At 41.4% G+C, this 27,802-nt stretch overlaps 1 protein-coding gene across 1 annotated transcript; it reads right to left on the bottom strand.

Moving 5' to 3' along the window:
* Positions 1-1,067: 1,067 nt before the first annotated feature.
* LOC141174410 (uncharacterized) lies at positions 1,068-27,088 on the bottom strand. Its single transcript, XM_073659324.1, has 7 exons — positions 27,009-27,088; positions 10,330-10,484; positions 10,021-10,200; positions 9,814-9,937; positions 9,633-9,730; positions 9,336-9,426; positions 1,068-2,504 (listed from the first exon to the last, which is right to left on the bottom strand). The coding sequence occupies exons 2-7, from the start codon at positions 10,405-10,407 to the stop codon at positions 1,168-1,170; spliced, it is 1,908 nt and encodes a 635-aa protein (XP_073515425.1). The 5' UTR covers positions 10,408-10,484; positions 27,009-27,088; the 3' UTR covers positions 1,068-1,167.
* Positions 27,089-27,802: the final 714 nt, after the last annotated feature.

The raw sequence follows: 27,802 nt of genomic DNA, 5'->3' as shown, positions 1-27,802 counted from the left end.
GTTCTATATGGCAAGAAAATTGATAGCCCATAAATGGATAGCAGATCAGGAGCCTATAATATCAGAATTTATTGATAAAGTTAACTGGCTAGTAAATTTGGAAAAAGGCATATACATAAAAAGAGATGCCATCTCTAAATTTGACAAGATATGGGGTCTATGGATTGATGGCTCTGGTTTGACATCTAGGGAACTGAGGACATGTCGCCTCGGCTTGCTTTGAGTTACGTTTATATGATGCCTCAAATTAAACTTCTTTGAAAATTAATAAAAATTTTATTAGTACTTCCACAAGTTCTATGTAATTGGATTGACTATTGTTACTATGTTCAAATATTTGTTCATCTAATTATGCTGGTTTTGCAGAGCCAGTATGTATAAATAACTTATGTTTAAAGCTTCTTAAGGTTGGGTCGTGGAGAACTGTGTTTCTCCAATATTTGTCTGGTTGTTGTTTTTTTTATTAAAACCTTTGTGAAAATCTTCATAAAAATCAAAAAACATTTGATTTAAAAAAAAAAACAAAACAGCATCACTGTGCTTGATTGGCCAGCAAACTCGCCTGACCCTAACCCCATAGAGAATCTATGGGGTATTGTCAAGAGGAAGATGAGAGACACCAGACCCAGCAATGCAGACGAGCTGAAGGCTGCTATCAAAGCAACCTGGGCTTCCAGTGGTGTTGGCACGTGTGTTTTCGGGGCTCATGTGAGGTTGTTACGTCATGTGAACCCAATAAGCACTGTAATCACTGTCCCCACCTTCAGAAAAATCGAACATCACAAAAAAATCTGAGAGCAGCCGCAGCCCTGGCTTCCTGTTGATATTTAATACGTCCAAAGGCGGGGACAGTGAAGTCGGCACTGACTGGGCGCAGGCCTCATGTGATGCAACAACCCCGAGAACGTCAGTCCTGACAATGCTGGAATGGCGCCAGCACGAGAGCTGAGTATGAGTGTTTTTATTTTAACGAGGCCAAAACATGAGGCATGATAAGGTGTTATCCTACTAGTGGACAACTCCTATATGAAGATATTATTTTCAGTTAAACCATTTCCAACATTCTGAACATAAAAAACGCTTCTTCCCTGTGTGAATTCTCTAATGTTTATTAAGAGTTGATATTCAAGGAAAACACTTCCCACATTAAGAATATAAAAAAGGCTTCTACCCTGTGTGAATGCTCTGGTGACTAAGAAGAGACGATCTCTTCACAAAACATTTTCCACATTCTGAACATGAAAAAGGCTTCTCCCCTGTGTGGGTTCTCTGGTGGTTATTAAGATAAGCTTTCCTGGTAAAACATTTTCCACATTCTGAACATGAAAAAGGCTTCTCTCCTGTGTGAGTTCTCTGGTGTATAACAAAACTTGATATCTGTGTAAAACATTTCCCACATTCTGAACATGAAAAAGGCTTCTCGCCTGTGTGGGTTCTCTGGTGCTTAATAAAACCTGATATATGTGTAAAACATTTCCCACATTCTGGACATGAAAAAGGCTTCTCCCCTGTGTGGGTTCTCTGGTGGTTATCAAGAGAAGCTTTTCTGGTAAAACATTTCCCACATTCTGAACATGAAAAAGGCTTCACCCCTGTGTGGGTTCTCTGGTGGTTATTAAGATAAGCTTTCCTGGTAAAACATTTTCCACATTCTGAACATGAAAAAGGCTTCTCTCCTGTGTGAGTTCTCTGGTGTATAACAAAACTTGATATCTGTGTAAAACATTTCCCACATTCTGAACATGAAAAAGGCTTCTCGCCTGTGTGGGTTCTCTGGTGCTTAATAAAACCTGATATATGTGTAAAACATTTCCCACATTCTGGACATGAAAAAGGCTTCTCCCCTGTGTGGGTTCTCTGGTGGTTATCAAGAGAAGCTTTTCTGGTAAAACATTTCCCACATTCTGAACATGAAAAAGGCTTCACCCCTGTGTGGGTTCTTTGGTGTATAACAAAACTTGATGTCTGTGTAAAACATTTTCCACATTCTGAACATGAAAAAGGCTTCTCCCCTGTGTGAGTTCTATGGTGAGTAACAAGAGTTGATTTCTCTGTAAAACACTTCCCACATTCTGAACATGAAAAAGGCTTCTCTCCTGTGTGAGTTCTCTGGTGAGTAACAAAATTTGATTTCTTGTTAAAACATTTCCCACACTTGGAACATGAAAATCTATTTTCTGTTGTGTGAATTTTTTGATGTTTAAGAAAAGACTTTTGGAGGGGAAAACTATTACCATATTCTGAACGTGAAAATGGCTTCTTTGCTTTATGAGCAGTTAGTTTTTTAATGCTTATTTTGTGACTATGATTTTCCTTAGTAGTCAGTAATGAATTAGAAGATAGGACCTTTTTCAAAGGATCAGATGACAGATCATTGCTGTGAGGGGATGATGGTATATCTGGCGTAATGGCATTCACTTCATTTGTATCCTGTGGGCTCTCAAGATCATCTGATTTAGAAATTGAAGATGTCAGCTGTCCCTCTAATCTCCTGGTACAGTCGTCTGCCAAAAATAAAACCAATTATTATTTTTCAATAAAAATATCCTTGAATTTTATATTTTTTAACATTTCTACTGTCTGTAAAAATGGCAAGTTGTGTTAAAATACTGAATTATTCACCAAGACAATGACAGTTCACAGTCTAATAGAAAACCTCATAGGATGAACCAGTGGAGCGTGGTGTTCAACTGTTTGTTTGGTCGGTTTTTATTCCATATTTGGGAGACAGAATAAACAATGTTATGTAGGCAAATATAATACCAATCAAAACTTGTATTCATCTCACAAAAACAAACCCTACTCAAGTCCATCATCTGTCACGGGAACAACAGAGATTTCCACATTAGTGGCTCAAACCAAAAGCTCTTGAAAAGCAACCTGGCTTCCATAAACCAATCCAGCAAAATCCGCTCTCCCAAAGTCAAATCTTCCCTCATTTCTGAGCTTTGCAGTGTGTCCAAACCACATTTAGCATCTGTGTATTCGGCATTACTATAGTGAGAAGAACCCACTTAATTTACGGTGTGTATCTCCTGGAGCACAATCTGGGCACTATGTGTTGGGTAATAAAATGGCATATTTGCAATTTTCACTCTCCAAAAACCACTGTGTGTTAATTTCTGGAAAGTGGCTGTGGGGTCAAAATAGTCACTACTCCTATAGATTAATTCACTGAGGGCTATAATTTCCAAAATGGAGTCACTTTATGGGGATTTCTACTGCTCTGGTTTTCTGTTATTTTGTCATAGGAGGGCTTCTACAAATGTTGTGTCCTGTCTCCTCTGTGATCTGTTCCTGTGACATCTATTTCTGTCACCAGGAGCCGCCTAATTCATTCTGCAGGCAGCGCTGTTGATGGAGGAGACGTCAGAACCAGAAACTGTAGGTGGCGCAGGCTCTGTCCAGACACTAAGATTAGGGTGCCTGGGACCTGTAGTTCCATCCAGTATGGCGGTATTGGTGTGTGTTGTACAACTGGAGTAATCTGCTGCCTGCTTCAGCTAACTGGAAAGCACCACACCCTACTAAAGCTGACAGCATATTGACGGCAGCTGCCAGATACAGCCTTGTTTTCCTCTGGTTCAGTCCTCTGAGCCCGGCTTATGTATTTTGTTTCCTGTTGTGACCCTGGCCCGTTTATTGACTACTCTTGTGGCTTCTAATTTTGTATTTTCTCTGCCCTCCTGGTTCTGACCCGGCTACCTGACTATTCTTCTTGCCATCTCACACCATAGAACAACAGGTAACACTGTGGCCCAAGTCTACACCGCGTGCAGAATTATTAGGCAAATGCGTATTTTGATCACTTCGATACTTTTTATACATGTTGTCCTACTCCAAGCTGCATAGACTTGAGAGCCAACTACCAATTAAGTAAATCTGGTGATGTGCATCTCTGTAATGAGGAGGGGTGTTGTCTAATGACATTAACACCCTATATAAGGTGTGCTTAATTATTAGGCAACTTCCTTTCGTTTGGCAAAATGGGTCAGAAGAGAGATTTGACGGGCTCTGAAAAGTCCAAAATTGTGAGATGTCTTGCAGACGGATGCAGCAGTCTTGAAATTTCCAAACTTTTGAAGCGTGATCACCGAACAATCAAGCGTTTCATGGCAAATAGCCAACAGGGTCGCAGGAAGCGTGTTGGCCAAAAAAGGAGCAAAATAACTGCCCATGAATTGAGGAAAATCAAGCGTGAAGCTGCCAAGATGCCATTCGCCACCAGTTTTGCCATATATCAGAGCTGCAACGTTACTGGAGTATCAAAAAGCACAAGGTGTGCGATACTCAGGGACATGGCCAAGGTAAGGAAGGCTGAAAAACGACCACCTTGGAACAAGAAACATAAGATAAAACATCAACAATGGGCCAAGAAATATCTTAAGACTGATTTTTCAAAGGTTTTATGGACTGATGAAATGAGAGTGACTCTTGATGGGCCAGATGGATGGGCCAGAGGCTGGATCAATAAAGGGCAGAGAGCTCCACTCCGACTCAGACGCCAGCATGGTGGAGGTTGGGTACTGGTATGGGCTGGTATCATCAAAGATGAACTTGTGGGACCTTTTGGGGTTGAGGATGGAGTGAAGCTCAACTCCCAGACCTACTGCCAGTTCCTGGAAGACAACTTCTTCAAGCAGTGGTACAGGAAGAAGTCGGTATCGTTCAAGAAAAACATGATTTTCATGCAGGACAATGCTCCATCACATGCATCCAACTACTCCACAGCGTGGCTGGCCAGTAAAGGTCTAAAAGAAGAAAAAATAATGACATGGCCCCCTTGTTCACCTGATCTCAACCCCATAGAGAACCTGTGGTCCATCATAAAATGTGAGATCTACAGGGAGGGAATACAGTACACCTCTCGGAACAGTGTCTGGGAGGCTGTGGTGACTGCTGCACGCAATGTTGATCGAAAACAGATCAAGCAACTGACAGAATCTATGGATGGAAGGCTGTTGAGTGTCATCATAAAGAAAGGTGGCTATACTGATCACTATTTTTTTTGTTTTTTGTTTTTGAATGTCAGAAATGTTTATTTCTAAATTTTGTGCACTGATATTGGTTTAAATGGTGAAAATAAACAAGTGAGATGGGATTATATTTGGTTTTTATTAAGATGCCTAATAATTCTGCACAGTAATAGTTACCTGCACAAACAGATATCCTCCTAAGATAGCCAAATCTAAACAAACCCCACTCCAACTTCCAAAAATATTAAGCTTGGATATTTATGAGTCTTTTGGGTTGATTTAGAACATAGTTGTTGATCAATAATAAAAATAATCCTCTAAAATACAACTTGCCTAATAATTCTGCACACAGTGTAGGGGTCTCTGTGCAAGTCCAGATCCATAACAAAGAGAGGCTAGACAGCAAAAAAATGCGATCTGTTGGTCAATCATGATATAAAACTAGAAATCTTTATTAAGTATATGGAATAAGCAAGGTGATTGATAGGTAACATTTAGAACTTTATATATCTATGTATATATATATATATATATATATATTTATTTATTTATTAATATTATACTATATACAGGTGCATCTCACTAAATTAGAATATCTTCAAAAAGTTAATTTATTTCAGTTCTTCAATACAAAAAATGAAACTCATATTATACAGAGTCATTACAGAGTGATCTATTTCAAGTGTTTATTTCTGTTCATGTTGATGATTATGGCTTACAGCCAATGAAAACACAAAAGTCATTATTTCAGTAAATCAGAATACTTTATAACAGCTTGAAAAATGTTTTTAAAATCCGAAATGTTGGGCAACTGAATTGTATGTTCAGTAAATGCCCTCAATACTTGGTCAGGGCTCCTTTTGCATCAATTACTGCATCAATGTGGCGTGGCATGGAGGCGATCAGCCTGTGGCACTGCTGAGGTGTTATGGAAGCCCAGGTTGCTTTGAGAGCAGCCTTCATCTCGTCTGCATTGTTGGGTCTGGAGTCTCATCTTCCTCTTGACAATACCCCATAGATTCTCTATGGGGTTAAGGTCAGGCGAGTTTGCTGGCCAACCAAGCACAGTGATACTATTGTTTATAAACCAGGTATTGGTACTTTTGGCAGTGTGGACAGTTGCCAAGTCCTGCTGGAGAATGACATTCCCATCTCAAAAAAGCTGGTCAGCAGAGGGAAGCATGAAGGGCTCTAAAATTTCCTGGTAGATGACTGCGCTGACTTTGATCTTGATAAAACACAGTGGACCTACACCAGCAGATGACATGGCTCCTTAAACCATCACTGATTGTGAAAACTTCACACTAGACCTCAAGCAGCTTGGATTGTGGCCTCTCCATTCTTCCTCCAGACCTTGATTTCCAAATGAAAATTGAAACCCTGGGACCTTGTGGAGTCAATGACTGCCTTCTGTACATGTGACAAGTCATCAGTATTCCCCATGATTGTGGAGCATACTGAAACAGACTAAGGGACCTTTTTAAACGCTTAGGAAGACTTGGCAAGTGATTTTTGTTAATTATTTTAATTTACTGAGATAATGACTTTTGTGTTTTCATCGGCTGTAAGCCATAATCATCAACATTAACAGAAATAAAACTGTGTTTCTCCAATATTTGTCTGGTTGTTGTTTTTTTTATTAAAACCTTTGTGAAAATCATCATAAAAATCAAAAAACATTTGATTTAAAAAAAAACAAACAGTATCACTGTGCTTCATTGGCCAGCAAACTCGCCTGACCCTAACCCCATAGATAATCTATGGGATATTGTGAAGAGAAAGATGAGAGACACCAGACCCAACAATGCAGACGAGCTGAAGGCTGCTATCAAAGCAACCTGGGCTTCTATAACACCTCAGCAGTGCCACAGGCTGATCGCCTCCATGCCACATTGCCGCATTGATGCAGTAATTGAGTATTGAGTGCATTTACTGAACATACATTTCAGTAGGCCAACATTTCGGATTTTAAAAACATTTTTCAAGCTGTTGTTATAAAGTATTTTAATTTACTGAGATAATGACTTTTGTGTTTTCATTGGCTATAAGCCATAACCATCAACATTAACAGAAATAAACACTTGAAATAGATCACTTTGTTTGTAATGATTCTATATAATATAGGAGTTTCACTTTTTGTATTGAAGAACTGAAATAAAATAACTTTTTGATGATATTCTAATTTAGTGAGATGCACCTGTATACACACACACACACACACACACACACACACACACGTGTGGTCAAAATTGTTGGTACCCATCGTTTAATGAAAGAAAAACCCACAAAGGTCACAGAAATAACTTGAATCTGAAAAAAGTAATAATAAATAAAAAATCTATGAAAATGAACAAATGAAAGTCAGACATTGCTTTTCAACCCTGCTACCACAGAAAAAAAATTAAACTCATGAAATAGGCCTGGACAGAAATGGTGGTACCCCTGAAAATAATGTGACAAAAGGGACATGTTAAATCAAGTTGTATCCACTAATTAGCATCACAGGTGTCTACAATCTTGTAATCAGTCAGTGGGCCTGTATATAGGGCTATATAATATATATAATGTAGGTGTTGTTATGTACACCCTCTCCAATCACCTTGTTTATTCCATATACTTAATTAAGATTTCTAGTTTTATATCACGACCAACAGATCATCTTTTTTTGCTGTCAATCCTCTCTTTGTTAGCTATTGTTGTGACGAATGGTCTGTTGATATAGGTCCGTAGGCAAGTGGTATTATGCATACCAATCTTTCTGGCAATATATCCCTGATAGGATTCATAATTATAGGTATATGTAATATATTGCCTTTTTCTAATAGTCATTCTAAAGTCCAGATCCATATAGAGGGGTTAGAGGGTAATGAGCAAGGCAATCCCTGGGATCTGGAAAACGGAGTAGATAGCGCCAAGCCTGTTCATGGTAGCCATGTTTTGAGCTGCCAGGTGACCATGAACAGTGCCCCAATACATTGTGTCTGCAAACTATTCCAGCAAGACCTGCATTCAAATAGCTAAATGGCACTCTTTCCCTTCTTAACCTGCCATGTGCCCAGACAGTAGTGTACAACCGTATATAGGGAATTTTCGAACTCAAGAAAAGTTGGAAAATAATCTGTAAGGTCCATTTGTTTGCTATTATCATTTGAGAAGAATTCCAAAGTTATCACCACATAAAGTGACACACGTCAGATTTGCAAAAATTGCCTTGATTAGGAACACAAAACTGGCAGCGGGAAGTGGTAAATTCAGAGTATTTTGGGCAGTCACTGCTGTAGTAAAAAACTGCAAGTATAGACAATAACACATCTACTGAATTGATCAAACTCAACAATCTTCATCACTAAAAAATGAGTAACTAGTGGGTAATTCAAGTATGGGGCTCGGTGGTTCTTGGCTATTTAAACTATCATAAGGGCCAATATTTTCTGTCAGATGAGTTTTGTGAAGAATATTGGAAATATAATCCCATGTCAATCATTGTATCCTATGTGGCAGGGGATCAGAAAGCCCTTCAGCATTCAGTTTTAATTGGACACTTTTGCAGCAGCAGGAGGAGGGAGGAGGCCAAGAGACAGTGAGTGACAAATATCTCACCTAGCAACTTCAAGCCAAGTAGTTACACCCCCACCAGCTGAGCTGCTACAGGAAGACCCCCTTGAGGATCCAAGCCATGCAATCTCCCTTTGGTGTCAGACAACTATAATTCAATATAAAGTTATGGAAATACTACACGTCCCAGCCATACACCAAATAGATTTTCGAAATCCCAAGTAAATGGGGAATGTCTGCCTGGGTCCCAGCCCAGTCTAGTGCGTAGGGATAGGGAGATACATAACAGAGCCATCCGGAAACCCATAAGACCGCTGTGTTTGGTCTCCATGAGTAGCAGGGGCTCGGCTGGATCCGATCACATCTGAACCGGCTCACTAGGACCGTCCATTAAGAAATTATAACTCATTTTAGTTTCTGGAGCTTATAGCTGATGGAGGCCAGGGGTGGAGATTTAGGTCCAGCCCAGGGGGCAGGAGGGGGGTGACCCAGAGAGGTTAAGCACTCCTGCAGCTCTTGACCTAGAGCTTTTTCTCTGCGAGGTCACGACAACACATCATGTGGGAGAAGTCACCCAACAGGGGGCACCACAAGCCTTCCACAATGTGGCTGTGCTCCCCCGCAAGCCAGGCCTTCCATCTGACTGGTAACTGACTATCTGCTTATATCTTTTGTGCCACTACTATTGTGTTTGCATCTCTGACCATTGTGTGTGTATAACCTTTATTATACACCGATAAAGCAGCCACAGCAGGTTACTGAGAAGAATCTGTGACTTCTCAGCATTTAGTGGTTCTTACTCACCTGGGTAGTCATATTTAGGAATCTCCTCTTTACACCGCTCATCACCCCTCACATATGTCTCTGTAGTATCAATATGGGTCAGATCTTCACCCTGAAACAAATATTGTAGAAGTCACACACAGATGGAGAAGTCCCATATATGATCAGCTCTAAACATGCCATCTCCACCGTTCTCACGTTCTCATTACACAAGTATAAAACATATAATCCTGGTGGATAAAACAAGAGTGAATACAAGACCTTCACAGCCATCTACACATCATAGGGGAGATCTCATGACACCTTCTCTCCATCTACCTGATGATCCTGAGAAACATAGGGATCTTCTTGTTTACAGTCCTGTGGAAGAAGAGGATGGGGACATCTATCCAGCAAGAGGACAACAGCAGAGAAATCTGGAGGAAAAACATACAAGGATTGAATTCATTCTTTACATACAGATAATTATAGGCCGTGTGTATTTAGTCTTGTCTATTACCTGGTGATGTGAGGGGCTGGGGAACCTCCATCATGACTTCCTTGTACAAATCTTTGTGTCCTTCTAAATACTCCCACTCCTCCATGGAGAAATAGACAGCGACATCCTGATACCTTACAGGAACCTGTCACACACAATGACACAGTCATGCCCCCAATCTCTTCATAGCGTTACTGTATAATATCCCACCTTTCCCAGAAGTGTCACCTCTCCAGTCAGCAGCTCAATCATCTTGTAGGTGAGTTCTAGAATCTTCTGGTCATTGATGTCCTCATGCATCAGGGGGTGAGGTGGAGGCCCCGTCATTGGGCTCAGGGGTCTTCCCCATCCCTCAGACAGAGGGTCCTGACAGCACTCACTTAAGGTCTTCTTCACTATTGTGTAATCCTGGTTATGGAGAGACACAATAATAAATCTCACTATAGACATTTCCAGAGTCCTCACCTCTCCAGTTCTCTCAATCTATTATTCCCATAGATGAGAATGATATAATGTGACGTCACCAGAATCTCTCACCTCTCCTGTAAGCCGGAAGAGGATCTCTAGGGTGAGATGTAATATCCTCTCCGCCATCTTGTCTCTTTCCATTTCCATCTTTGATGGGCAATTCAGAAAAATTCTCTTCTCTTATATAGAAGATCTTCACTGAGAGGATCCGATATTGTAGAGACCTGAATGAGAAGATGAACCGATGCAACATCATAAAAATCCTATGTAATATTACAATTACTAGAGATAATAAGGGAAATATATGAGATTTGTTATTTTACAGTATTTAGTTTTCTTCTTTACATCTACTAATAAAACCTATATATTTTAGGCCACAGACAACAAGCAGTTTCTTCCACGGAGTCTGCAGCTGAATACGTTTCTCATAGACTCATCTTCCATAACACTAATTCTCGTCTCATTTACTGACAATTGAATCGGCAATAGCAATACTGCAGGAGATATTCATTATACGTGACATGAGAAATAACTACTTCATGATGAGGACGACATCTTCATCTTCTACTACGGCTCTAGAAACATATTTGGCCAGAGTCCATCAATGACTACATCACCACCGGTTGTCTACATGTTTCCCATCTTCTCCGGACTGTAATCTTCTATCACGTTAGATCTCATGTCTGATTTACATATAGAAGTTTGAGGCATTTATAAAAGCTTTTTTGTTCGCACAAACACAGCGGACAGAAATTATTTGATACCAAAGTCTCCATGTACAGTGTTTTATGGGGTTTATTTCGGGCCTTAGGCTTTCCTATATTACAAGAGAAACACCAGAAAAAAGCAGAAATTATAATGTTTGTTGCTGTCAAACGCAAACATGGCATATAAGAAGGTTTGACAGAGTTCGGCTGAATGCCTTCCCTTCCCCATGTACTCGATAGTATGGAGTCGACTCTCTCATACAGACCACAGCAGTGGCGTATGGCATATGGCAGCAGGCCACGTGACTGTTATGGGGCCCGTGAGCCAGAGACAGCCCAATGTCAGCGCTCGCATCAGGCCCCCTCCCACATCGGGCTTCCCCTGCACAGCTAGCACCACCCCCCGACCCGCATTTAAAGTTGAAGGCAATGATGGAGGAGGAAGCGTCATGTGACACTCCCTCTCCCATCAGCCCCCTCTGCCTCTGACATAACGGCGCGATCACGTCACTTCACCACGCCACTAGGTCAGGCAGTGGAGCTAATGAGACGCGCTGCAGACACAGAAGCAGCGGGGGAACGAGGAGCGGTAAATGTGTATTTATTTAAATATTTCAATGTGGTGCCCATATTACTGGAAGACTGTGGCTGCACTAATCCTATGGGGGCCCACACAATGCTTTATGGGGGCCACACTAAGCTCTATGGGGGCAGCATTATACTGTATGGAGGACCCTCAGGGCCACATTACACTGTGTAGAGGACCATGGGGGTGCATTATACTGTATGGAGGACAATGGGGGCTTCAGTATATTGTATGGAGGACAATGGGGGTGTATTATACTGTATGGAGGACCATGGAGTGCATTATACTGTATGGAGGACCATGAGGGGTGCATTATACTGTGTGGAGGACCATGGGGGGTGCATAATATTGTGTGGAGGACCATGGGGGGTGCATAATATTGTGTGGATGACCATGGGGGGTGCATAATATTGTGTGGATGACCATGGGGGGTGCATTTTATTGCATGGAGGACCATGGGGGGTTGCATTTTATTGCATGGAGGACCATGGTGGGGGTTGCACTTTATTGCATGGAGGACCATGGGGGGAGCATTTTATTGCATGAAGGACCATGGGGGGAGCATTTTATTGCATGGAGGACAATAGGGAGTGCATTTTATTGCATGGAGGACAATGGGGAGTGCATTTTATTGCATGGAGGACAATGGGGAGTGCATTATACTATATGGAGGATTATGGGGGGTGCATTATAAGTCCATCAAGTTCAACCTTCTTCCCTCGATTGTACTCCCTACACTAACACTACACTAACTTACAGAAACTAGGCCTCACAAATGTATTACCATTTTTATTATTACTGCACTATTACAATTACAAATGAACCAGTTCATAATTTTTTTAATTAGTTTTATTTTTGTATTACTCTTATGGTATTACTAAAATCCCTGTTCCTAAATCGGTTGATCCAGAAACAGGCATTTGGAGGATTATCTAGGGCTATTATACTGTGTGCAAGCAATTATACAGTGTGAAGGTTCGTGTGGGGGCCATCTTACCGTTTGGAGGGCTAGTGACGCACCCCTGGGCCTGTGTCGCGCAGCGTTGCGCAGGCGGGAGCTTACCCGGAGCCGGATCTGTTGAGGGTTGTAGTCTCGTGGCGGTGACCCGGTCCGTGCCCAGGGAGTCAGACTAAGTGGCGCTGTATTAGTGGTAGATGTTGTACGACTACGCCACCCGTTGAATGCAGCGAAGGAGCTGCCGCTGCAGGGCAGACCGCTGAGGCCGGTGGTAGGATTGTGCAGCGTGATAGTATCACCCCCAACGGGAGGGGTATGGCCTCAGGGCAGCCGACGTGGATGATGGGGGTAGCAGGAATCACTCAGAGACGATGCGGTGTAATTCAGGGTCTTTACTGGTGATAAAGATAGACCCTCCCGGAGTACTGGCTAGCGATCGGGGCCTGGTCAGTCCTTGAGCAGATGGGATCTCCCCTGGCCAGGTGGAGTTGTAGGCCTCCCAAACTGACTGTACTCTTCTGGCTACCTTGCTAGAGGCGGGTATAAGTAGCCCACGTCCCTGAGTGTACCGTGTGGTGCTCACCCGTATGGCCGGTGACTCGGGGCCTTCTAGTGGCGTCCGCTCCACGACGGCGGTGCTGGTCCCACGCGTGTGACCGTGCCTTCGGGTTTCTTGGCCAGAGGACCTGAAATCCCCTGCCGGGCGGTTTCTGCTGCTGGGTAAAGATTAGTCCCCACAGCCTCGGACTCCGGGTCCGGTGATAGCTTCTCAGTCAGGGCGAGCTCTGCAGCTGCCAGCCCTGACTCCTTATAGCACTGCTCCCACAGAGCTCCTGATGTTCTTTTCCTAGATCTGCTTCTCTTCTCTGTCTCTACTTCTTCTCTACTCCCTAACCCTGCCTCAGCCCTAGGTTTATATAGGGGAAGTTCTTCCCCTCCCAGGACTGGGCAGGAGGTGTGGCATGCACAGGATCCCTGACCAAGAGACCTCCCACCTGCTCTCAGACATAACATTGCCGTTACTGTGGAAACCAGACCCCTGGGGTGCCACACTAGTGTGGGCCATTAAATTGTATGTAGGCCCATTATACTGCATTGAGGGCTGTGTAGGGGTCACAGTTGGGGGATCATACTGTGTTGGGGTCACCATACTTTGCCTTGAGAGTTGAGGTGGGGTACAGTAGGGTCATTATACTGTGCATGTGGAGGAATTCACCATGGGGGTACCATACTGTGTTTAGGGGGAGGGGCACTTTTGTTGGCATCATACTTTTTATGGGGGCAATGAAAGAGGAATCTAGGACTTCAGCAGGAGGAAAATTACTAAGTAAAGGATGGAAAGTTGTGAGATCAGCTCTTTTGTGACCCCGACAATTATTTCATTTTTGTGGGGCGAGGGGCCAATTAGAACTTCTGCTATAGGGCCCCATGATATCTATGTACACCCCTGGACCACAGGAAGGCTGGAATATTTGTGTGTATGGGGGAGTTGGGAGAGATAGCCATCTGCCAAATGACCATTAAGCCAACACAACACTTATGTCATGTGTATGGGGCTGTTAGTATTACACTGACAGGCAGTGATAATACACGGCACTGCAGTAGTACAGTGCATCATCTGAGCAATTAAGCTTGTATGTTGCAAGATTGCACTAATGAGAGTGTTAAATATTAATTATGGATATTCATTTTATTCTTAATTCTGAGTTCTACATAAGATTGCATCAGCCATCGCTTCTAGCTGACATGCGCTGTTTGTGTATTTTTGGTTCAGCACCATAATTAGAAGAACAGGTGCCATATGACCGGGCTATAAAAGCCCATGCTGCAGAAAGGGGGGGCGCTTGCCATTCCACAGAACACAGGATGAGGGTCCGTGTGCAAACCAGCAGCTGATGTAGGGCCAGGAAACACGTTATTTAACCGGACACACGTGTTGGACACAGACGATGCAATCTACCAGCCAGGATCCAAGGGAAAGATGGGTGAATCTCAACAATTAAGCTAATTATGGACAAATGGACAATCACTCTGTAACTATCTAATTATCTAATTATTGTATGTACCTGCTGCAATCTGATTCTTTTTAATGGACAATCCAAGAATAAATCAATACATTTTTTATAAGAAAATTGTGATATTGATACTTTGCGAAGTCCTCAATAGAGAAAAATAATACAGAAAGGAGTATTTATTTAACATTTGGTGAGCCTCAGCCAGTCCTGATTTTTCGTGTTTTTAAGTGAATTTCCTTCTTGAACAAAGGGGGGAGAGAAGAGAAGAGACGAGCTGAACAGCTGTTGTTCAAGTGTCAGGAAATCCACTAACTTGTCACAAGAATCAGAAAGAACTTACAGACTGAGGACTGACAGGAACCAGAGGTACTACAAGGATCAGATCACATGAACTGAGAATAAGACGTGCTGATCATCAGAAGCTAAGAAATCTGAAGGTAAGCAAAATATGGATATACTTTGTTTAGCAAAAGAAGAAATTAATATTAATTTCAAAGTTAATGAAGGAAATGACTTAGATGTTTTGTGGCTAAGCCTATATAGAGAATGTGAATTGCAGAATTTACAGTTAACTTCTAAATTGGTAAATAGAGACAAACACAAATTGCGGAATATTCTACATCTGATACATGTATTTCATAATTTTGTACTTGAGAGGACTAAGCAGTACAATAGTGTAGAAATAGTGTCAAATGGTTATACTAATTTTAACTGTAATGTGGAAATTGCGCAAGATTTGAGACACGAGTCTGTAACTGAAGGTGACCTTGGGTCTGACCAAGAGACGGACATACAAAAAACTGACATGGGAGGAGACATGATTGACATACGAGAAACTGACATATTAGGTGATGTGGGAGGAGACAAGAGTGACGGAGGAGGAACGGACATACAAGGGCCACTAAAAATAGCAGAAAATTCAAAAGTAGCTACCGAGGCCCAATTTCAAAGTAAAATGAGGATAATTTGCTAAAATTTTACAAAATCATGACAAAATATGATGTCAAAATCCATGTCTGTAGAAATTCAGAGACATTTGAGAGCTTCTCTGATAAGTTTGATTTATCCAATGAGGAGAGGAATCAATTATTTAAAATGTGGATTCCTGTGACATTTCCCAGACGTTTAAATTTAATGCCCTGTGAAAATGACTCTCCTAATGAATGGGAAAATGATTCGGACAGATTAAGGTATTTGATTTATTGTGTCACAAAGGATTTCCCCGACATAAATGATCTGCAGAAATTAAGAATTGGTAGGAAGGAATGTACATATACATTCATGTCCATATTTGAACGGTTGTACAAAGCTCTCATCAAAAATGGAAAATTACAACAAATGATAACCACTTTTGTACAAAAATTCTAATTCTTAAATCCAGTATCTCGAGTTATTGCGTCACAAAAAGCTCTCTATTGAAATGTGCGCAGTTGCTTGATTTTGTTAGAAAACATGAAAATCGTGAAAAGAAAATAAATCAAGCTAAATTTATAAAACCAGAAAAGGTACAATTTTCTCAAAAGCCAATATCAAACCCTCCTAGACTGAGTCATCCCCATAATGAAATCTATGAAATATGTAGAAGATTTCATATATGTTATAAGCCATATCAGATGATTCAAACATCAATTTTTCCACAGAAAGAGTTAAAAATTCAAAGCTGTGACTTCTCCCTAAAAAAGAAAATGGCCGAAATTGACGGACAGAGACAGGTGAGACGACCAGCTGAGAGTGTGTCATGGAATGTGGACTGAAAAACAGTCAGTTATCTGAGCTTCTGAATGACAGAAAAATGTCTTTCCTAAATAGGGAGTTTATGGAGATTTTTGACAGAGACAGAAGATTTGGTTTAGGGAGTGGCTAAGAAAAACTGTAATTATAATGTTGTATCAAAATGTTATACAATGTATCATCATTATTTATATATAATCTTATACAGTAAAATTGTAGTTACATAGTTTCTAATAGTTCATAGCTCATCTGCCGGACGGAGGTCAGCGGCGATGCAGCTGGGAGATGAGCGGCGCTAGCCGCTCATCTCCCGGCTGCTAGCAGCAGAAGTACCCCGACCTGCAGCGCCGCTGACCCCCATGCGGCTACCATCGGGAGATCAGCGGCTTGGGCCGCTGATCTCCCGACGGCAAGTGTGAAGGGAGGGACGGCGCCGCTGCCCGGTCCTCAGTAATACGGTTCGCTGATTGGTCGCGGCCGCGACCAATCAGCGAGGTTGGCGCCAAGTTTAAACATCGCTCTGCACAGAGGTCAGCGGCGATGCAGCCGGGAGATGAGCGGCGCTAGCCACTCATCTCCCGGCTGCTAGCAGCATAAGTACCCCGACCTGCGGCGCCGCTGACCCCCATGTGGCTACCGTCGGGAGATCAGCGGCTTGGCCCGCTGATCTCCCGATGGCAAGTGTGAAGGGAGGACTGGGGAGCGGCGCCGCCGGTCGGGATACTTCTGCTGCGAGCAGCCGGTCATCTCCCACAGCGCCGCTCCCCGGTCCTCACTAATACAATTCGCTATTGGCGCCAAATTTAAACACCGCTGTGCTGATTGGTCGCGGCCACCGGCCACGACCAATCAGCGATATTGGCGCCAAATTTAAAAACCGCTGTGCTGATTGGCGCCAAATTTAAATAGGCTCTCCGTCCCTCACTAACACGGTTCGCTGACTGGTCACAGCCGCCGGCCACGACCAGTCAGCGATACTGGCGCCAAATTTAAACACCACTGTGCTAATTGGTCGCGCCCGCCGGCCGCGACCAATCAGTGATATTGGCGCCAAATTTAAACACTGCTCTGCGCCCGGTGTACCGCATACATATTCTAGAAAACAAGATGTGTTTGAATCGGGCCACCATCTAGTATATATATATTTATAGTAATAATTTAAAAACAAATTAATAAATTAGAACTTCATATATAAATTAAAGTAGCAATATTTTGAATTACATTTGAACCAACCAATATATGTATAAGATATTTAAATAATTCTGTTTCTGTATGAATTTGATGTTAAATTTTATTTTTTTTATATTTCCTTAGAGTTTTCATTCCAAAGCAGGATTTGATCAAACAACTCTAAAATGGATTTCTTTATTCACACAGGAAGTTGGAAAAAAATTGCATGATTTTATGTGTATAACATTTTAAAATAATAACAATATAACTAGTTGAATTATTATGTGTAACACTTATTAATTAATATTTTCTGTGCATGAAGTGTTTGTGCCAATTAAAGTAGCTTTACAGCATGACGTGTGACAGCTGCGGCCTTTGAACTTTGAGCAAATAGTATAGAAACCCATTCATTCTATTTTCAGCTGATGTAATTTAAAACCTGGCAGCCAGTAAAAAAAGAATCTAAGACATTTCTATTTTTTGAAAGTCCAGAGTATTTTTTTTCAAGTGTCTTAAATTTCAGTGACTTACTCTCATATTATATTATAGGTACGTAGGGAATATTCAAAGAAATATTAAGATATTACATCTAATTGATATGGCAACGCGCATTGATAATTGGGATACAACAAATTTTGGGTTAAATATATATATATATCTATAACTTCGTATGTGGAACGTATGGGTAGAACAGATCTATGAATGTCAGAGTGAATATGACAGATGAGTAAATCAGCAGCTGCTAAGTAAGATTGGTGTGACAGAGGCCTCATGAGTGTAAGGAAAAAAAAAAAAACTTTATGTGAAGGTACACAAATATATTTAATTCTGAGAAAATTACGATACATAATTAAGTATTATCTACATTATATATACAGTACAGACCAAAAGTTTGGACACACCTTCTCATTTAAAGATTTTTCTGTATTTTCATGACTATGAAAATTGTACATTCACACTGAAGGCATCAAAACTATGAATTAACACATGTGGAATTATATACTTAACAAAAAAGTGTGAAACAACTGAAAATATGTCTTATATTCTAGGTTCTTCAAAGTAGCCACCTTTTGCTTTGATGACTGCTTTGCACACTCTTGGCATTCTCTTAATGAGCTTCAAGAGGTAGTCACCAGAAATGGTCTTCTAACAATCTTGAAGAGTTCCCAGAGATGCTTAGCACTTGTTGGCCCTTTTGCCTTCACTCTGCGGTCCAGCTCACCCCAAACCATCTCGATTGGGTTCAGGTCTGGTGACTGTGGAGGCCAGGTCATCTGGCGTAGCACCCCATCGCTCTCCTTCTTGGTCAAATAGCCCTTACACAGCCTGGAGGTGTGTTTGGGGTCATTGTCCTGTTGAAAAATACATGATGGTCCAACTAAACGCAAACCGGATGGAATAGCATGCCGCTGCTAGATGCTGTGGTAGCCATGCTGGTTCAGTATGCCTTCAATTTTGAATAAATCCCCAACAGTGTCACCAGCAAAGCACCCCCACACCATCACACCTCCTCCTCCATGCTTCACGGTGGGAACCAGGCATGTAGAGTCCATCCGTTCACCTTTTCTGCGTCGCACAAAGACATGGTGGTTTGAACCAAAGATCTCAAATTTGGACTCAACAGACCAAAGCACAGATTTCCACTGGTCTAATGTCCATTCCTTGTGTTCTTTAGTACAAACAAGTCTCTTCTGCTTGTTGCCTGTCCTTAGCAGTGGTTTCCTAGCAGCTATTTTACCATGAAGGCCTGCTGCACAAAGTCTCCTCTTAACAGTTGAAGAGATGTGTCTGCTGCTAGAACTCTGTGTGGCATTGACCTGGTCTCTAATCTGAGCTGCTGTTAACCTGCGATTTCTGAGGCTGGTGACTCGGATAAACTTATCCTCAGAAGCAGAGGTGACTCTTGGTCTTCCTTTCCTGGGGCGGTCCTCATGTGAGCCAGTTTCTTTGTAGCGCTTGATGGTTTTTGCAACTGCACTTGGGGACACTTTCAAAGTTTTCCCAATTTTTCACACTGACTGACCTTCATTTCTTAAAGTAATGATGGCCACTCGTTTTTCTTTACTTAGAATTTGTATTATGGCAAGAAAAAAGCAGCTAAGAGTCTATTCAGTAGGACTATCAGCTGTGTATCCACCTGACTTCTGCACAACACAACTGATGGTCCCAACCCCATTTATAAGGCAAGAAATCCCACTTATTAAACCTGACAGAGCACACCTGTGAAGTGAAAACCATTTCCGGTGGCTACCTCTTGAAGCTCATCAAGAGAATGCCAAGAGTGTGCAAAGCAGTCATCAAAGCAAAAGGTGGCTACTTTGAAGAACCTAGAATATAAGACATATTTTCAGTTGTTTCACACTTTTTTGTTAAGTATATAATTCCACATGTGTTAATTCATAGTTTTGATGCCTTCAGTGTGAATGTACAATTTTCATAGTCATGAAAATACAGAAAAATCTTTAAATGAGAAGGTGTGTCCAAACTTTTGGTCTGTACTGTATATATTTCTATAGTAATTATTATATCTTGACTTAACTAATAGTGGATAAGGGCAACCACACATCAATATGGTTTACAAAGCAAATTTACATTTAGAATAATTTTTCCATATGATAATTTTATAGTATTCAAAGTTATTATTTTTAATGGTTACCTAAATAGGTACACACCTTTTCAGACAAACATATGCTACACATTGATATGAAATTTATGCAAAATATTTATAGAAGAATAATTATTTTTAATTTGGTTCTGATATATACATAAATTATTTTATAAAATAATATTTTTTGGTATTAAGGGGGAAAATGTGTTTTTGATCCTGATTACATAATCACTTTTGATCAATACTTATTTTTCACACATTTTAATGAAGGAATATTAATAAGGTACAATGATATAACTAAGAAGGGTAGTACATGCAATGTTGTATAATTTAATCATTTTTGGTAATACAAGGTTATGACAAATATGAAATCATCCAGATAATGGAAATATAAGAGTATTTTTATGAAGAATATATTTACTCTGCGTTTGTCATCAACATATAAAGGCCTTATTTTTGTTTTTATTCTTGTTTATACTCTTCATTTTATTTGTCATTTTTACATTTTATTTTCTTCTTATTTTTTCATTTTTCATTTTTAATTCTCATTTTTTGATTTTAGTTCAGTTCAATATCTCAATTGAGGAAACATTCATATTTAATGGGGTAATGTCAAGTACAAGAATATTGCTTCATTAAATATAATGATGATATGAATTAATATAAGAAGAAAAATGTTTCAATTTTCTGAGTAAACACAACAATTCATTCATTCATATATTTATTCATTTTGGTTCATGAGTATACATTTTTGGTATTACTGGTTTAATAAAGATATAAACACTTGTTGTTTCAAGACACACTGACACCTATGGGTTGGAAAAGGTAATTACACCTATGACATAAAAATATTCTATCACATGGAGAACTTGATTAATAATGAATTACTATCTATTATTGTTTATTATTCCAAACATCATTTATGTAATATTTTGATAATAATTAGATGGATATTATTGATTGCTATGGTACGCTGTGATATTATAGGTTAGGAAAATTGCCAGATTTGGTATCAGATTAGGGAATGGAGACTTCAATCAAGACATCGCAATTATGGATTTTATCTTAATAAAGACTTTTAATATTTATAAATCAAAGAGATTCTCAAAAGTTACAAGAAGAAGCAACCGATATCCGGAAGTCGCAGAAGGTAACAGGTATGAATGCTGCATGATAATAGACTGTGTCAAATACAATACAATACATTCACACCACTGATAACCAGGACTGCAGAGGACAATGATCATAAATGAACTGTGTTGTGTTTAAGGTTCATCACGTTCCAGTGGTTTCCTATCACCTGCAACACTTCAATGAAAGCTGGTGAACAGGTAATTGTCAGAAAGCTGCCAGCCTGACATATGTGTCCTGTACATTAAGGACTGAGTACTGGTTATGGTGCTATATAAAGCAGGGAAGTGTCAAGTTAACCCTTGCTTTGCTGACCAAAGACGTCACATCTGCTTCAAAAGTGACACGAGATCAATGACACGAGATCAATGCGGATGACACGGAGGATTCCAGAATTATCCAAAGACAAAGTAAGTCCAGGTGACACTACACGAATATTAAAGCTACATTTCATCCATGGACTTTGTTTTCTTATCAATTGACACACATGATTTGAACAATAATGAATACCATTATGGATTGTACAATATCTACACGCTATAATTTATTTCAAAGGAGTTTTCATCTAAAGACTGTGTTATAAAAGAACCAAGAAGAAGACGAGACGAAGACCCAATGACATCAGATGATGACGATTGGACCCGTGATTACTTCGATTTAGATTTAGGGAAGTATAATTATATATGTTAAATGAATATTAGTCACGGCTTACCATAACATGAATTCACATCATTATATAACAATAATCCGATATTATTATTATTATTATGGAAATTAAATGATATTATCAAGGAAGAAGAAAAAATGATCCTGTTATCCTATTAATGAACCTATCTATTTTGAGGATTTCAGTGAATGTCTTTCATCCTCAAAAAAGGGGGAATTGTTAAATATGAATTATGGATATTAATTTTATTCTTAATTCTGAGTTCTACATAAGATTGCATCAGCCATCGTTTCTAGCTGACATGCGCTGTTTGTGTATTTTTGGTTCAGCACCATAATTAGAAGAACAGGTGCCATATGACCGGGCTATAAAAGCCCATGCTGCAGAAAGGGGGGGCGCTTGCCATTCCACAGAACACAGGATGAGGGTCCGTGTGCAAACCAGCAGCTGATGTAGGCCCAGGAAACACCTTCTTTATCCGGACACACATGCAGGATCCAAGGGAAAGATGGGTGAATCTGAACAATTAAGCTGATTATGGACAAATGGACAATCACTCTGTAACTATCTAACTATCTAATTATTGTATGTACCTGCTGCAATCTGATTCTTTTTAATGGACAATCCAAGAATAAATCAATACATTTTTTATAAGAAAATTGTGATATTGATACTTTGCGAAGTCCTCAATAGAGAAAAATAATACAGAAAGGAGTATTTATTTAATAGAGAGTTGTTTCAAAAAGTTTAAAGAAAGGTTTAACGTGGAAAATAATCAATCACAATTTTAGCAACAAGAAATATCCGTCAGACTCACTGCACAATGTTAGGTATATCCTATACACAGTGGCATATATAGAAACCACAAGTTTCACAGCAATAGCTGAAAAGGAAAAAAATGGCTGTCCGTTTCTTACAAAGGAGAGCAGCACTTAATATATGATGTAATGACCCAGACGGGAGGGGGAACAGTGAAAAAGCAGATTCTGTCACATGGAATTACAAGGGTTAAAAAGATCATATAACTGCACTGCCAATCTCATTTTCTTTTAGTGCATGAGGGCAAGAACAGTACACTTTTTTTATCTCCTGTTGTGACTGTATATAAACAGATATAAACAATGATGCTGCTGAATAATTGATACAGTCACCACTGTACCATATTCCATACCCTATCCTGTACCTAAACAAAGGTGATATTGCCTAGCCGCGGAGGTTGGCACACTGAGGAATGACAATGGCGCCCCCGCTCACCGGTAGGTTTCCCTCAAAAGCCCTAGCTAACCCTGATATATATATATATATATATATATATAGATATATATATATATATATATATATATATGCACACATATATACAGTACAGACCAAAAGTTTGGACACACCGGAAATGGTCTTCCAACAATCTTGAAGGAGTTCCCAGAGATACTTGTTGGCCCTTTTGCCTTCACTCTGCGGTCCAGCTCACCCCAAACCATCTCGATTGGGTTCAGGTCTGGTGACTGTGGAGGCCAGGTCATCTGGCGAAGCACCCCATCACTCTCCCTCTTGGTCAAATAGCCCTTACACAGCCTGGAGGTGTGTTTGGGGTCATTGTCCTGTTGAAAAATAAATGATGGTCCAACTAAACGCAAACCGGATGGAATAGCATGCCGCTGCAAGATGCTGTGGTAGCCATGCTGGTTCAGTATGCCTTCAATTTTGAATAAATCTCCAACAGTGTCACCAGCAAAGCACCCCCACACCATCACACCTCCTCCTCCATGCTTCACAGTGGGAACCAGGTATGTGGAGTCCATCCGTTCACCTTTTCTGCGTAGCACAAAGACATGGTGGTTGGAACCAAAGATCTCAAATTTGGACTCATCAGACCAAAGCACAGATTTCCACTGGTCTAATGTCCACTCCTTGTGTTCTTTAGCCCAAACAAGTCTCTTCTGCTTGTTGCCTGTCCTTAGCAGTGGTTTCCTAGCAGCTATTTTACCATGAAGGCCTCCTCTTAACAGTTGAAGAGATGTGTCTGCTGCTAGAATCTGTGTGGCATTGACCTGGTCTCTAATCTGAGCTGCTGTTAACCTGCGATTTCTGAGGCTGGTGACTCGGATAAACAAATCCTCAGAAGCAGAGGTGACTCTTGGTCTTCATTTCATGGGGCGGTCCTCATGTGAGACAGTTTCTTTGTAGCGCTTGATGGTTTTTGCAACTGCACTTGGGGACACTTTCAAAGTTTGCCCAATTTTTCGGAATGACTGACCTTCAGTTCTTAAAGTAATGATGGCCACTCGTTTTTCTTTACTTAGCTGCTTTTTTCTTGCCATAATACAAATTCTAACAGTCTATTCACTAGGACTATCAGCTGTGTATCCACCTGACTTCTGCACAACACAACTGATGGTCCCAACCCCATTTATAAGGCAAGAAATCCCACTTATTAAACCTGACAGGGCACACCTGTGAAGTGAATACCATTTCCGGTGACTACCTCTTGAAGCTCATCAAGAGAATGCCAAGAGTGTGCAAAGCAGTCATCAAAGCAAAAGGTGGCTACTTTGAAGAACCTAGAATATAAGACATATTTACAGTTGTTTCACACTTTTTTTTAAGTATATAATTCCACATGTGTTAATTCATAGTTTTGATGCCTTCAGTGTGAATGCACAATTTTCATAGTCATGAAAATACAGAAAAATCTTTAAATGAGAAGGTGTGTATATATACACACATACACTGCTCAAAAAAATAAAGGGAACACTTAAACAACAGAATATAACTCCAACTAAATCAAACTTCTGTGAAATCAAACTGTCCACTTAGGAAGCAACACTGATTGACAATCAATTTCACATGCTGTTGTGCAAGTGGAATAGACAATAGATGGAAATTATTGGCAATTATCAAGACACCCTCAATAAAGGAGTGGTTCTGCAGGTGGGGACCACAGACCACATCTCAGTACCAATGCTTTCTGGCTGATGTTTTGGTCACTTTTGAATGTTGGTTATGCTTTCACACTCGGGGTAGCATGAGACGGACTCTACAACCCACAGAAGTTGCTCAGGTAGTGCAGCTCATCCAGGATGGCACATCAATGCGAGGGTGGTATGAGGGCCCGACGTCCACAGATGGGGGTTGTGCTCACAGCCCAACACCGTGCAGGACGCTTGGCATTTGCCACAGAACACCAGGATTGGCAAAGTCGCCACTGGTGCCCTGTGCTCTTCACAGATGAAAACAGGTTCACATTGAGCACTTGTGACAGACGTGACAGAGTCAGGAGACGCCGTGGAGAGCAATCTGCTGCCTGCAACATCCTTCAGCATGACCGGTTTGGCAGTGGGTCAGTAATGGTGTGGGGTGGCATTTCTTTGGAGGGCCGCACAGCCCTCCATGTGCTCACCAGAGGTAGCCTGACTGCCATTAGGTACCGAGATGAGATCCTCAGGCCCCTTGTGAGACCATATGCTGGTGCGGTTGGCCCTGGGTTCCTCCTAATGCTGGACAATTCCTGACCTCATGCGGCTGGAGTGTGTCAGCAGTTACTGCAAGATGAAGGCATTGAAGCTATGGACTGGCCCGCCCATTCCCCAGACCTGAATCCGATTGAGCACATCTGGGACATCATGTCTTGCTCCATCCACCAACGTCACGTTACACCACAGACTGTCCAGGAGTTTGCGGATGCTTTAGTCCAGGTCTGGGAGGAGATCCCACAGGAGACCATCCGCAACCTCATCAGGAGCATGCCCAGTCATTGTAGGGAGGTCATACAGGCACGTGGAGGCCAAACACAATACTGAGCCTCATTTTGACTTGTTTTAAGGACATTACATCAAAGTTGGATCATCCTGTAGTGTATTTTTCCACTTTAATTTTGGGGGTGACTCCAAATCCAGGCCTCCATTGGTTAATACATTTGATTTCCATTGATGATTTTTGTGTGATTTTGTTGTCAGCACATTCAACTTTGTACAGAACAAAGTATTCAATGAGAATATTTCATTCATTCAGATCTAGGATGTGTTATTTGAGTGTTCCCTTTATTTTTTGGAGCAGTGTAGAATGGAGTCTGTCTACAGTAACGTACTGCGTCTGCGCTACCTCTCATGCGCTAGAGGTCTGATAATGTCCATCCCCTAGTGTGCATGTCCAGAAGTGACGTCCTTTTAACTGAAACGCCAGATAAACTGATTGCCACCGCGCCATTCGTACCCGTGGCTGCGCATGCCCGTAGTTATGAGTTCCACACTGGAGTGCAAAATGTCTATATGTGTTGGGACCATCATCCTTGTCAGTTGATGAAGTAACATATGGTTTGAAGTGGCAATTACAGAGTGAGCCGGAGAATTCATTGTATATCTGATATTGTATATTTCACCTTGTAATCACCATTTTGCATAATTCACTATTACTATAGTTATCACAGTTCCACCATATCAGGAAAATAAATAATTATATTGGTTACTTCCGCTTTGTGTTTGTGTGTTGTATTCGGTCACCTCATTACAGGGGCATTACACTGTGGGCATCATTCATACTGCATAAGGGGCATAATGAGGGCATTACATTGTGTCGAGGCATCATACATGTTACATAAGGGGCATAATGAGGGCATTACACTGTTTGGGAGCATCATACATCCTGCATAAGGGGCATAATGGGGGCATTATACTGTGTGGAGGCATCATACATGCTACATAAGGGGAATAATGGGGGCATTACACTGTGTGGGGGGCATCATACATGCTACATAAGGGGCATAATGGGGGCATTACACTGTATGGGGGGCATCATACATCCTGCATAAGGGGCATAATGGGGGCATTACACTGTGTGGAGGCATCATACATGCTACATAAGGGGCATAATGGGGGCATCATACATGCTACATAAGGGGCATAATGGGGGCATTACACTGTGTGGAGGCATCATACATGTTACATAAGGGGCATAGTGGGGGGCATTACACTGTGTGGGGGCCAAGAAAGGGGCCCTGTACTATGAGAACAATACGTTTCCTCACTTCCTGTCTCCATAGTTGGGGCGTATGTATCTATTACTGGTAACAGAACAAAAACGTTATGATTATTATAAAGGGGCAACACAAGACCCCCAAAGAGTCTCAGTGCTGAAGGGGTTAATGCCCCCTGCGCCCAGTAATGGGGAATCTGCACATACCTCCACCTGCAGAGCCGCCACCACATATATGGCTGATCTGTGCGCACAGGACCTGTGATGAGGTCACAGGAGGGGAGGAGTCAGCGGTCACATGATCAGGGGCCTCAGTGTATGCTGGAGTCTCCTGTGCTGGTTATCATGGTGCTGGATGAGCTGAAGTTTATGTGTGGATGTAGCAGAGGCGTGTATGTACGAGGTGTACGGAGCAGAGCCGTGTGTGTACGAGGTGTACGGAGCAGAGCCATGTATGTACGAGGTGTACGGAGCGGAGCCGTGTGTGTACGAGGTGTACAGAGCAGAGCCATGTATGTACGAGGTGTACGGAGCAGAGGCGTGCATGTACGAGGTGTACGGAGTGGAGGCGTGCATGTACGAGGTGTACGGAGCAGAGGTTTGCATGTACGAGGTGTACGGAGCAGAGGCGTGCATGTACGCGGTGTACGGAGCAGAGGCTTGCATGTACGAGGTGTACGGAGCGGAGCTGTGTGTAAGGAGCTGAGCTGTATGGAGCAGAGCCGTGTGTACGCGATGTACGGAGCGGACCCATGCGTGTACAAGCTGTACGGAGCGGAGCATTTTTATCCCACAGGTGTTTCGCTGATTTCTTGACGTTAGTATTGTCAATCCTCGGTGGGTTGTCCCCGTCATATTCCCCCTTGGTTAAACACCTCCCACCACCAACCGCCTCACCTTAATTCTAACCCCAAGAATGACAGACACCGTGGCATGGATACAATTGGCGACAGCGGCCTTTTATTATAACAATTGAAACCGTGCTATATATAAAAAAGGTG

Source organism: Phyllobates terribilis, unplaced genomic scaffold (genome assembly GCF_046119375.1).
Source record: "Phyllobates terribilis strain yellow unplaced genomic scaffold, ASM4611937v1 Scaffold_13__5_contigs__length_258822181, whole genome shotgun sequence".
Classification (NCBI taxonomy): Eukaryota; Metazoa; Chordata; class Amphibia; order Anura; family Dendrobatidae; genus Phyllobates; species Phyllobates terribilis.
This window is presented reverse-complemented; position numbering and strand designations above follow the sequence as displayed.

Excerpts from the sequence above, each read along its gene's own strand:
- LOC141174410 (XM_073659324.1), bottom strand. The coding sequence starts at position 10,407 with ATGGAAATGGAAAGAGACAAGATGGCGGAGAGGATATTACATCTCACC. Across the intron at positions 9,938-10,020 it reads TTGAGCTGCTGACTGGAGAG|GTTCCTGTAAGGTATCAGGA; the intron begins GTGACACTTCTG and ends TGTGTGTGACAG. Across the intron at positions 2,505-9,335 it reads TCCTAAATATGACTACCCAG|ACGACTGTACCAGGAGATTA; the intron begins GTGAGTAAGAAC and ends TATTTTTGGCAG.